The 13,954-nt window shown below is 39.4% G+C and overlaps 1 protein-coding gene across 2 annotated transcripts in view; it reads right to left on the minus strand.

The window, feature by feature from the left end:
• asic1b (acid-sensing (proton-gated) ion channel 1b) overlaps window positions 1–13,954 on the minus strand; it is a 448,754-nt gene that overhangs the window by 405,908 nt on the left and 28,892 nt on the right. For both annotated transcript variants that reach the window (XM_057846227.1, XM_057846228.1), the window contains exon 2: window positions 10,858–11,053. In XM_057846227.1, the coding sequence (XP_057702210.1) occupies window positions 10,858–11,053 (196 nt within the window). The remainder of the gene's footprint in view (window positions 1–10,857; window positions 11,054–13,954) is intronic.

Below are 13,954 nucleotides of genomic sequence, written 5' to 3' on the forward strand. Positions count from 1 at the left end.
AGTTGAAAGTCCGTGTTGCCCAACGACAGCCCCGAAACATCACTGCTCTAGAGGAGATCTGCATGGATGAATGGGCCAAAATACCAGAAACAGTGTGTGAAAAGCTTGTGAAGAGTTACGGAAAACGTTTGACCTCCGTTATTGCCAACAAAGGGTACATAACAAAGTATTGATATTAACTTATGGTATTGACCAAATACTTATTTTCCACCATGATTTGCAAATAAATTCTTTAAAAATCAAACAATGTGATTTTCTGGGGTTTTTTCAAAATTCTGTCTCTCATGGTTGAGGTTTACCCATGTTGACAATTACAGGCCTCGCTAATATTTTCAAGTGGGAGAACTTGCACAATTAGTGGTTGACTAAATACTTATTTGCCCCACTGCATATAATGACTCTTTCAATTGTATTTCAGAATTAATAAGCTTTAAAAAAAAAAAAAAAAAAAAAAAAGGATCTTGGTCTCAAATATCAGCTTACAAAAAACAGCTTTAGACATTGGCGATCGGCTGCATTCACTTTTCAAAAATCAGCATTGACCTTTGAAAAACCCATATTGGTCAACCTCTAATCACTAATACACTTAATTGACTATTGAACTAAGACGCTAGTTCTGCCAATGCACAAACCTTCCTTAGAATGAAATATTACCCCTGAAAATCACTCGATCAGTTAATCGCAAGTGGCCAAAATTCAATAAAGACTGGTTTCAAAACATCTCAGTGCACACATTACAATTTCAAAGTAGTATCCAAAATGAAGCGTCTTAGGTTTTCTTTATTCATCGCCTCTCATTAGCTCCACTTCTCGCTCTCGACGATGAAGGAAGGAGGTTGAAGGCGGGGGGTTATACTCTGGGGGTCAATATACCGCTGAAACAAAGCCAATAGTTCAAATGGAACGATCATGGTAATTACACGGGAGTCCTCTGACTTGCACTAGAGCAGGAAGGGGTGTTATGAAATAATTACTAAACAGTTGGTCATTAGGTCTAACAGTCAGACAAAAAAAAATCTCTTTAAAACAGGTATGTCCAAACATTTAGTCAATGGCAATAAATGAATTAAAGGTGGCAAGCAATCAATAATAATAATAATAATAATAATAATAACAATAATCCAGAGGCATAAGGTTAAAGGTAAAAAAAAAAAAAACGGTTAATGGGGACCAGAACCACCTGTGGAAAAGTGAAAAACCGCGAAATACAGCTGAATTACAGTATCGGCGTGGTACGTGGGGGAACTAAGCACACCTCCTGGATGCCGTGTCGGTCAACTCACGAGCAAATAATGCTCAATTTGTGGGTAAAAAAGAATTTAAAATTTCCCCAGAGATGTTGGAGGTTTTGTGTGCTGTCAAAGCAGGTAAAAAATGGTGAAAAGTACCACTGATAATGACCTGGGAGATCACGGAGGTGTTTGAAGGGGATAGAGTCGTCCATTTGTGGGTAAAAGTTGTTCAAACTCCTCGTGAGGTTTTGAAGTGTTGTAGCGAGCTTTCGGTGCTCTCAAAGCGGGTAAAAATGGTGAAAAGTAATGCTGAATATCACATCGAGGTCTTGGAAGTGTTTGGCGGGGATAGAGTGCTCCATTCTGGGGTTAAAAAAAAGGTTAAAAAAAAAAGTTAAAATTCATCCGACTTTGGGTGCTCTCAAAGTGGGTAAAAACGGAGTAAAACTAGTACCGCTGAAAGTGACCCAAAAAGTCCTCTTAGGTAAGAGGCTGCGCGAGGCTGAGATGTGTGCAGCCAATGAGCTCACGAGATAAATCCACTCTAACTTGTCCATCGTTTGTCAATCAACATAGGGGAGACTGCGTTGTTACGCAGCCAATCAGCTCATGGGATAAGGCCACTTTTATTCATAGACTCGTCCGTCGATCATAATGATGGAGGCTGCAATAGTGCACAGCCACTCTTCTTGGCGGCCTCATCAGTTGGAGAGGCTGCAATGGTGCTCATTGGTGCTCTAATGTGTCAATCTCCCAGCAGGAACCCTGTATGAGTGCCCGTAGGTATGTACAAAGCCCCTTAATCTTGTCTGTCTTGCTCCGAAACAATGTCTCCTGCGCCTCAAAATGAAACAATGCGTATTTTTTTCATTTTCATTTTTTTATGAACACTTTTTAAAAGTCCTTCATGCACTGAATCTGCGAAACATGAACCACAAAGTCGCGAGGGATCACTGTACTATCAATTCATACTTATACTACTGAGACAAACTTTACAGAACAGAGAGAAAATCTTCAGTGACAGCAAAAAAGTCAAGAAAATCACAACCAAGATAGCTCAATTTACCACAATGAATTATTTTTTAAAATAAATGCTGTGTGGGCGATATTCAATGATATTTTCAATAATTTGCTGCGGTCCGATAAAAACTTCGTAGCGGGCCGCATTTGGCACACAGGCCGCAGTTTGGACACCACTGCAGCGGGTAACATTTCAATCTGTTGATATGAGAGCAGCTACATTTTCTACACAGCGATTGGAACAATGTTTTAATGAGCAAATGAGACTTATGGTTCCGCTGTCACATTTTTCACCATTATGACAAATTTCCCCAGTTGATCTGGTATACTGTAAGTGATGTTGGACAGGACAGTACAGCCTGATGGATACATAGCCAAATGGCATATAGAGCGATAGTAAACAAGAGATTAATCTTATTTATACTTCTAACAAGAAAAAAAAGTTGATCTTTTGTATTGAATAGGCACATTTTGTTTGAAGACTGAAGAGAATAGAAGAGAACTGAGTTGGTTGTCACACATAAGGTGGTGTTGCAGAATATCAGTAATCAAATGATCTGAATTGCATCAATAAAAATACATTGTCTTTACTGTAGTCTTACATAATGTATTCTTTTTGATATTCCTTAGATTTTCTTTGAAGAAAAAAATACACTTAAATTTCATTCAAAAGATTATCATATTTTGAAAAGTGATTCAAACCCAACACATTAGGCTTCCCTGTTCTAAATGACTGACTATTCTAAGACATTCATTAAAGAATAAAAATTCTGACAACCAACCACGTTCTCCCCTAGCAGCAATGGCAGATGTACTGTGACTGCCTGACAGGAACACGAGTGTCTACCGACTGTCCTCCGCTCACTGCAGCGCTTATTTTCATCCAAAGACTTTGCTGCAGCCTGTAAATCAACTCGTGCTACTCGTCCGGCTTCTCGCGCTTGGGTAGTTTCACTTTTTGGTTCCTTTGCATCATCCTCCGCAGCGACGCTTCAGGCTGTAGGCCAGCTATTAATATTAACTCATGGCAATGTTTCCTTTATGCTTAGCTTGAAGATGATGGGAAAGAAATGTCTGTTCTTAGAGTTAAGAGAGACCACGAGACGAGAACAAATACCATGAGAGCAGATACTAATTCGGAAATCTTCTCCAGGAGTAATTGGCGGCTAGATAAACGTCACGGAGTCCTATCAGGTATTGCCACAGGTGACATGGTGTCATTGTACTTTACCAGGCGGTATTGAAACAGTTTGCTTCAACCCAGTGCAGCAAAACAAGCTGGCATTGTCAAGAGTTGAGAATGCAACAACCAGTAGAGGTAGCTCAAACGTGGACAACCATCATGGTGACATTTGGACAGGTTTCATCCAGATTTCTTTTGGTTCTTCACTCATGATTCTCAATTGCATGTGTGAAGGAAAAAAATGGCACAGCACACCAACATGGAAAGCTTATCTAAAATGTAAAGCATGTTGGAGGCAGTATCATAATTTGGGTGTGCTTTGCCATCTCAGAGCCTGGGCAGCTTGCCATCATCAATGGGAAATGAATTTTTTTCAGATATTTTGCACAATAACTTGATTTTAACCATTTTTTGTGTGGTATGGGTTTATTGGGACTGTTTACCCTTGTGATTTTGATGATCGTATTTCGAAGAAGTGCAATAAATTTCACTTTTGCAGTTTCAGCGAGATTACTTTTGGTTGTGCACTTTTGCTCTACAACACCATGTGTGAAGAAAAATATCTAACATACACTGGCACCGATAAGTCCACAATTAATTAATTAGCTCTGATTTAAATAAATATTCAGGCTCTGGGGATAGATATACTGGCCCATGCTACATAGCTACTAAGTTTCAAGACGATTGGTTTATGAGTAATGTAAAAGTAGCACCTCAAGTCACATTCCACAAGAAGAACAACAACTACTACTTGAGTGGTGCTTTGACAAGCCTTCAGCCTGTAAAAATGGCACAGCTCACTAACATCTAAAGCATGCTGGCGAGAGCATCTTGGCATGGGTGCGCTTTGTTGCGTCAGAGCCTGAACAGCTTGCTATCATCGATGGGAAAATATAGTTTATCAAGATATTTATCATTATAAGTTGATGTTTAGCATTGTTAGGTGTGACCTAGTCACACTGTTTATTCTTGTGAATTTGTTTATCAATGACAAAATGCGAGAAATTCTGAAATACTCATACACTTTTTCCACCAATTGTAAGCAGAGCTTTATTTTTTATAGCAGATTCCACCGTATTACATTGCTGAAATGTTATTTATGAAGTTGATGCAGGTATCCTGCCAAGTCATCATTTACCGATCGAAACCGTGAGAGTGTACCTCTTCATTTGCCTCGATTTGAAACAGTTCGTTGATTTTCTCACGGCAAAAAGACCGCAGCTCTTAGTCCAACGTATCGTCAGGTCAGGTTCTTGTAACACCATCTCTCCTCGTAGTGCACACACAAACACCAGGGAGTGGTCCAAGTCACGCTTGAGCATAAACAAGCTAACGCTGCCAACAGTGTTAATCAGAGTTTTACTGCTGCCGCGCTCAGGGATACACAGGCCGGCGGTTCATTGTAACGCTCAACTTCCTTTTTATCCTTTTGTATTGCACTCTGAATTATTTCTACACATTTGGTACTTTCTGCTCAACTGATTCATCCAGCTCAACAATAGTTTAAGGCTAAGCGCGACGAACTGAAGTGCACACAGGGCCGTAAAAAGAATACTTATGGTGTTTGCTTAATATGGGGAATTGGAAGAGAATTTTATTTGTTTAAAATAATAGACTAAAAAACACTATTTTTCAGTTTTCTTAAAGGGGTCCAAGACGGATGGGATAGAAAGACTTCGTAGTTGTTAAAGTTCTTATAGTTAAGATAAACGTTATTATGAGTTAAAATAATTTAATATTGAAACCCCTCTTGATGTTTTCGTTTTTTATACAATTTGTAAAATTAATTTAACTAGTAGGTTGCCATTATTGTTGACGTTGCAGGGCGGCGACGACACATGGTTACTCTGCCTGGCTACCAGAGTATGACTTTAGAAACATACACGTCATCTGTTCAACCCTTACAAATTGAACTCGAAAGGAACATTAATGCGCATGACAGCATTGTCAATATTTCACCTGACAAGCAGCAAAAGCAAAATGAACATAAAAGACGGGATGAGATGTGATGAGAGTAGGGAAAAAAACAGTGTTCTGCCAAAATGTGCTACATCAGCGGAACGTCTACAAGAGGCGAATTTGACACCCAAAGTACTACCATGCACTTTCAGCTTGTATTTTTTAGATGCATACAGACAGAACATACTAAAGATGCCTTGAGAAAATATTTAAACGTACCCATAGTAGTATCAGTGAGGGTGGTTAAAATATGCTACGTGACTAATGTGGTCAACAAATCAACAATCTGCTTTAAAGCTACCACAAGTAAACACTATGCTTAACTCATATGCTCCCAGAAATGTATAAATACGTTCTATTTTTAAATGCTTCATTGTCCAAAAAACTTATTTATACGTCTTTGGTGTGTGTTTTTTTTTTTTTTTTTTTTTTTCACAAGAAGCATCTATAGCTTGCGATCTACCTAAGAAAAAAAACAAGGCTCCAAACCCATTTTAAAGCAATTAAACTGGCCACTGGAGGACAGTAGCGCATTTTGTAAGACCCGCAACCCGATTCAACAGCAATGAACGGCCGGGCAGCACGGTCAGAGCGCTGGCGGCATGATGCCAGGCGGCGCTCCGACCGAACAAAACAACGGAGAGGACGCCTAGGAGGCCAGGCGCTGGACGACCGGGCAAAACGAGTAGGACCCCCAGTGCAGTGGCTTGCCGAGCAGACCCCGCAGAGACGCAAAAATAATCCATCTTTGTGAGACAGACAACGATGAAAGAAAAGTTTAAACGGCTGACGTGGCGACAACCGCGTCATCTCGGCGACAAAGCGTCATCTCTCAGTAGTCATGTGTAAATAAATTGTTATTTTGCTATCAAAAGCTCTATTTGTCTGGTTGTTCATGGTATTTTGTAAAAGGAAAACATTATTCAGATGTTTGGGATGTAACTAATGCAAAAAATAGCTTTGTTTAAATCAAAGTTATGTTTGAAATGTATGCGTTTACAAAAAGCTCATTTTCTCCGTTTTTTCATCAGAAATTGGAAAATTGCTCAAACTAAGCTATTTTCTTATGCTGATTTCTAAAGAATGGCAAATGATATGAACTTACTTTTTTTCTGCTGAAAGAAGAAAGTCTAATCTTTCTTTTGGTGGGTTCCATGTTTATATAGCAATAGAACAGAATTTTCTGTGGGCCTTGCATAATCAGTCAAAATCCAGAAAAACGGCCGGGAGCAAAGGGCCTTGCTCTGGTAAAAAAGGCTGGGAGTGAATGAGTTAAAAGTATGAGAGGGAAACACATGCAACAAGTATTTTGAAGCAATTAAAAGATAATAAAAGACACAATAGTAAGCAATCGTCGCTTTTAACCTATGAGTGCATATGTTGGACGTCTCGCCGTGTATAAGCAATTACAGTAACCTGGTAGTATTCGTCAAGTGACAGTGACAATCTACGTCATCATGCTGAGCGTCCATAAAACATGGCCCCCTCCGTAGGTCAAAACATGTACTAACTGTTATAGATTTTTAAATCAACAGCAATATTTGATGTGTTTCTAATAACATACAGGGTGACCCAAAAAAACGTTTACACTCAGCTGACTGCTTGTTTAAAAGCCATTGAAACATATCTAAATAGGTTGTCATGCTTAAGTGATTCATTAAGGTCACTCAATGCAGCTGGTAATCCCTCGTCTCTACAATTCCTGTGCTTCTGCTGAAAATGAAGAAAACTTTAGCTGTACCTGAATTGCTGCGTGCCGGTCTGACACCTACTGAGATTGCAGCAAATCTGAGAATATCCAGATGTGCAGTCTACAAAGTTAAAAAGAAGCTGAAAGATACTGGAACAGCCTCACGAAAACCTGGGTCTGGAAGTGCCCGATCTGTGGGGACCAAAAAGTTGATTGACAAGGTGATATGTGGCCACCCAGAGTCCAGATCTCAATCCCCTGGATTATAGCATATGGGCAACTGTGGAGGACAGTGCCTGTAAGAAGCCACAAACTTCTGTGGCAGCCTTGGAGAGGTCCATTGTTAGATCTTGGGAAAAGATAACAGCATCCTACATAAAGAAGACCTGTGAAGTGTTCCGCAGGCGCCTGGAGGCTGTTGTGACACTTAAGGGAGGACACATTGAAAAATAGAGTGTACTGTACATGTTCTTTACAATAATGTATAATTTGTGATTAAATTCTAATTCTAAGATGAATAAACATGGCATTTAAGTTTTATTATGGCAGTGTAAACTTTTTTTTGGGTCACCCTGTATTTTACTAAAAGAACAATTGTGCCTTATTAGAGCCAACAAGTCTTTGAAGTCCGAGATTCCCTTTAGCCCTTATTATGGATCTCACGGAACGCTTTGGCTGCCCTTGACCTGTACGAGATGTCCAATTCATTTTGACAGGGAGGGGCAAGTAACAAATGCTCATTCACTGCCACTCTCAAGTTCAAATGGATTGGACGTCTACAAGTGATAAACTCCCGGGAGTGGCTGACCTACAAAAATAACCCCTGCCAAGCAACAACTCATCTAAAAACTGATTCTGCTGCTATGTGTACTTTGGGGTTTCCAGTGAATTTCTGATGCAGTGTTTGAAATTACAAAATCATCGTCAGCATATAGATCTTTGGACACAGCTGGCATGCAGCTGTACAACACAGATACAAGTATTAGAAGCACTTGACTGCGTTGACAGGATGTGCTTCTCTGGTACGTCATTTGCTATTCACGAATTTTGGTATGACGAACAGCTGTTCCTGTCTGCTTTGACATTGGTGTCAAAATTTCCAGATGTTCCTGTGACAGTTCTTCGGGTTTTGATTTGCGTTTCAGTCACACAGGTTGTTGACAGCCAAAAAAAAAAAAAAAAAGGCTCCCAGATAGGCTTATTCCATAACGTGTGGACTAATTGGGGTTGGACTCATTATTCTAGCCAGCAACAGGCTTAGAAAGAGTAAACGGACAGTACCGGCTGAAATAAATTGAACACCATTAGACCAAAAATGCCAAAAACAATTACAAGAACCAAAAAGTATTTGAGTGTGTGGGAGATCCATAGTACGGGGAAAACACAGCTTCTTTGAATTACCTATGCTTTACTAACCTCGCAATGGGGTCACTGAAACAAACAAATAGCTCCTGAGTGAGCTCTGTTGCTGTGCAATTACAACTGCCGACACGTGAACGTACACACAAAAATCGACCATGTAGCCAGTCACCACAATTACTCTATTAACTGCATTTCCAGCAGCTGTAAGCAGCTTTCCGGGGAGAGAACAAGCTCTGATGGAAACCCTACCTGCTTGCCCCACAAATTGCAGCTAGTTAGGTGAACCAATCATACCAGAACTGGAAATATGAAGGGTCTTTTTTTTCTTTGCTGCATATTGGAAATCATGTGTTGGCCTTTTTTTTTTTTTTTTTTACTTCTGATGTTCTACTGTTAATGATGAAAACACTGAACTGCTAGTATAGCATTCGCACAAAGTCATGAACTAACTTTGGGAAGCTTTGGCATGAGCTTGATTTGATATGTATCTGGATAAACGAGTTGCGATTTGATACAAAAACAATCTATTTAAAACCATTGTGGTTCCATTACAATTCAGATTTAGGAAGTGATATGATTCGATACGATATAGGGAAACAAAGTGATACTATCCGATACCACAAAAAGCAATAACAAAAAAAAATTTTTTTTTTTTTTTTTTAAATCATCATTTTTTTCACATGATTCCGATCATCCAAAAATGAAGTGTTCGGGCCCAAAACTTTATTTTATTAAGTGCCACATGAATGGACATCTATAATCGTCAATGGCACTGAAAGACTTAATAACCTCCTACTTCAAATGGATTGGCCATATCCTGGTGGTTAACTCAATTGACAGCAGAAAGATGATTGGATGCAGCATGATTGGACATCTATTATCTTGGGAAGGGTGACAAGTGCTCCTTACGGCGGTGTGCATAGGTACATCAATTCATAAGGACCGAAGAGATTCATTAAAAATGTTCTTTTTCAAGTTTATTTTTATTCTTCTTGAATCCTGCACCTGACAATTTATTCAGTATATGAAAAACTAAATCCATCACAAAAACTAAACTAATACTAACAATTTCAAGAAAAATTAAGACTAATAACAACTAACAAATCCACTCTAAAAACTAATTAAAACTAATTGAATTAAAGACAAAGAAATTCTAAATAAAACAAGAATGGAAAATCTAACCCCAGTCTGCAGTCATAAAAGCACCATAGGGAAACCATAACTATGATGTAGCCCACGGCAAAAATGAGTTTGACAAATCTAATCAAATGGGAAAAAAAGTCTCTTGGGAAGTTGTGAAATGACGTTTAGATTAATTTCAGCAAAAGTATCTGCCAATCATTGTTATTTCGGTCAATTAATAATTAATAATAATAATTAATAATAATGTTGTTTTCCTTCTGAATGTGTATCATTATCAAGAACTTGGTGTTGTCCTTGTAGATGCTACAATATGTGCTCGCCTGTCAATGTGCATTCAAAATTGTTGGAAAAGTTTTTGGACTAAAACTTTGGAATTTTACAGACAAAAGCATTGAGTTTCCCTCGACTAAAACTAGACAAAGACGAACACATTTTGAAATAACTAAAATATGAATAATAAATAGCCAATAGAAAATGATAATTTGATTCTATAATTAAGTGTAATACCAGATCCTGATTCTCTCAACATTCCGGAGCACGCAGAACAGTGGTCTCAAACCGGTCCTCAAAGGGCCGCAGTGGGTACTGGATTTCATTCCAACCAAACGAGAACAATCCCTTTTCACCAATCTGGTGTCTAACAAGTGTAATCAGTTAATTGCAGTCAGGTGCTGCTTACTTTAGCAGAAACCTCATTGGTTGAACTGTCTGTTTTGGATCTGTTGGAACAAAGACCAGGACCCACTGCGGCCCTTTGTGGAATCAGTTTGAGACCCCTGACGCAGAATCTCTTCATCAAAAACTGCTTGATTGTCATGATTTATAGCATGTACATTTTAAGTTCCTGCAGTGAACAATTTCCTCAGTGGAACTGCAAAACCATGATGTACACAGAAGCTAACTGCATGGTGGAAATAGCGACCTACAGTATAACCCAAGAAAGCACAACACGGAGGCGATGTTCAACCTCCCATTCAACCTTTCATGATAGGATTGCTTAACCTTTAAAAGACTGGCAAGTATCACACAACAGGCAGCTGGTGTGTACATAGTGTGCATCTGCTCGCGTGTAAATGATGCTCAGCAGGAACAAGATCATCTGGACTCCCCGTTTCCCTCCAGAGCTGTAATGACTGTTTACCAAATGTCATGTCGTTCATATGTTCCAAATAGTTCCATTAAACGCTGACCTCGCATCGAATATAGAGAGACTCAATCGCCGAAATAAACCGCAGCAGACCAAGTAACGATCAGCAGGGATGACTCACCACTTTGAAGTCTTCTTCGCGGCACTCGGTACCACGGTAGTAGCAGGACAGCAGCATGTCCTTGATGTCGTGGCCAGTCCGGTCGTAGAACTCACGCATGTTGAAGGGACGAGGCTTGTAGTTGTCGAAGTCGGCCCTCTCTTTCAGGACGTTCAAGACGTGTTCCTCCACCAGGTGAGGGTCGCGGATTTCGTACCTGCACCCGAGAGTGCATTAAAAATTCAAACTCAATATTTGTTCATGATTTAGTAAAGCACTATCACCCAACTGCACACAGCCAATTAGCCCAAGGGTCAATACTTTAAGCACGTTTAATTTCAATTTAGAACACTAATGATTTATCTGTTACGAAATTAATAGACGCTTATCTTTGTAAGCCATTAATCGTACAGAGAAATTGGCGTATAATCCTCTGAATTTTAGCCTTAATAATTTTTTTCCCCTCATATTTCTTTGTTTTCCAAAAAAATCAACCTAATAACTTTGTGTCGAACCTAAAGACTTTTGGCAACAACAGCTTTTTTGATGATTTTTTTTATTATTGTTACATATTGAGCTGAACCGAATCATAATAAATTCACATTCATTCGTTTGCATTGTCAATTTGAAATAATGTCCTGTTTTTTAGAAATTGGATGGGGGAAAAAAAAAGTCATTTATTGTTTGTTTGTCATGTTTGCGAGAGTGTTCTGTCCTTTCTCATGCAAATGTGCCTCTGCTCAGCCATCAACTTCTTCTTCAAGGCTTTCGGTAAACAAGCTAGGGAGTGGATTCCTGTTAAGCTAAATGTTGAAAAGGGGATAACTGAGGCTGCACAGTAACTAAATTTTTCATCATCATCACGATTTGGAAAATCTCACTAAAATGAGTTTTGGAACTTAGGATGTCTGCTATAGGCACAATAGGACTGCAATATAATTAATCAGCCCTGATACAAAACATTAAAAATCAGGCTCCAAGGATCGATAGATACTGCCCATTCTACATGGCTACCAAGTTTCAAGACGATTGGTTCACATATGACAGAGCAGTAGGAATCTAAAGTTAGTGTCCACAAGAACAACAACAAAACCTGAGTGGCGACTTGACGCAATTGTATCTGTCTGTGGCTTGCAAAACTGTTTTTTGTTCGTGATTGTTGTGGTTATAAATTATGATTGACCAACTAGCTTCCTTCTGTTTAGTTCTTATGCTTAAAAACTATGGCCATCTAGCTAGCTTCCGCTAGACGCCTCGTTGAGGGAGCGGTGGTTGAGGTTAGGGTTAAGAATAGGGTTACTTACAGACCACGTGCCAGTGACAAATTACAAGTGACACCTTCATTACTAGTCAAACTCCATCACCAGTGTTGCCCCCGTCAGACCGTTTTCAATGAAAATGGATGAAAAGCATGATGGTAAGGAGCCAGTACATTTTGTAACATTTGGACAACATCATGCATTACTGAAAGAGAACCAGGCTTTTAACGCATTCACTGCCATCGACAGAAATAGACATAAAACCAATTCAACTCTGATGGCTTGCATTGAGTGATCATGTTGTCCTATCCAATTTGACTGGGGGGCTGGCAGCGATAGAATAATCACTGCCAGTTCTCCCCGTCAAAGTAGATTGGATTTCTATCGCCGTCAATGGCAGCCAATGAGTAATAATTACCTATAAAGCATTCATGTACCAGCTTCAATTTTCATTCTGACACATGACAGAGCATGACGGATGGCTGAATTTAAAAAAAAAAAAAAAAAAAAGTCACATGAAAAGTAAAGTACAGTCTGACGACTGCTATCAACCTCTGGCACCTGTTCGCAGTCATTCAAATTAACCTCAATTAACTGGCGGGACCCCCTCTCAGAGGGCAGACAGCCGGTGACGACGCCTCCACCCCCACCAAGGGACCAGCCAGAACAATTACGAGCGATAAGATGAAATGCTATTAAAATGTAATTAGGAGAAACATTTGTAAGCTGTCGGACCAACTGTGTGAATGACACTGCCAGAGGTTTTTTGGAATAAATTGGTTGGGAACTACCTCATATACATCATTATGGATTGCTAATGCAGTGCTGTGACAATGTGAAGAGTTTCTTAAATGAAAAATTACATTGTGTTATGCTAAACTGACACCCACCAATATGTGGCTAGCTAGTAATGGATTCGTCCCCTTTAGGTGGTTTTTCTGCAAAACCTATCCATAGCTACGTATACTAAAAACTCGACATTTTAGTTTTGTTTTTTTATTAGAGCAGGGTTGTCAAGATCATTTTTGTACTACCACATCGTAGTTATGGGTTTCTTAGGTGGACCGCTATTTCTGGTTCTGCCAATTTAAGCTGTCACGATTAATCAACCAATCGACAATTAATCTATATATATATATATATATATATTAATATATCAACAAAAATGAATATTCTAACTGAGCAAAAAGTTAGGACACCCTACCACCTAATAGCTTTGGCTGAAATAACTTTAGTGAGACGCTTTTTTGTAGCCATCTACCAGTCTTTGACATCAGTCCAAAGAAAGTTTGCCCCACTTCTTAACGCAGAATACTTTCAGCTTTGAGATGTTTGAGGGGTTTCTTGCATGTACGGCTCATTTCAAGTCACCCCACAGCATCACAAAGGGATTAAGATCTAGGCTTTGATTCGGCTATTCCAGGACTCTCCATTTCTTCCTTTTCAGCCAGTCCTTGTTGGATTTACTGGTATGTTTTGCATCATTGTCATGTTGCAGGGTCCACTTTCGCTTCAGTTTTAATTCTATCACCGATAATCTCACTTGTTCCTCAAGCATCCTCTGTTACACAATATAATTCATGGTGGATTCTATGATGGCGAGCTGGCCAGGTCCTGCTGAAGCAAAGCATCCCCAAACCATGACACTTCCACCTCCATGCTTCACAGTTGGAATGAGGTTCTTATCCTGGAATGCTGTATTGGGTTTATACCAAACATGTCCTCTGTTCTGGTGTCCAAATAATTCAATTTTAGGTTCATCTGTCAAAAGAGCATTATTCCATAAGTCCTGGTCTTTGTCTACATTCACTCTGGCAAACTTCAGTCTGGACTTCATGTTCTTCTTGGAGAGCAAATGT

Source organism: Corythoichthys intestinalis, chromosome 9 (genome assembly GCF_030265065.1).
Source record: "Corythoichthys intestinalis isolate RoL2023-P3 chromosome 9, ASM3026506v1, whole genome shotgun sequence".
Taxonomy (NCBI): Eukaryota; Metazoa; Chordata; class Actinopteri; order Syngnathiformes; family Syngnathidae; genus Corythoichthys; species Corythoichthys intestinalis.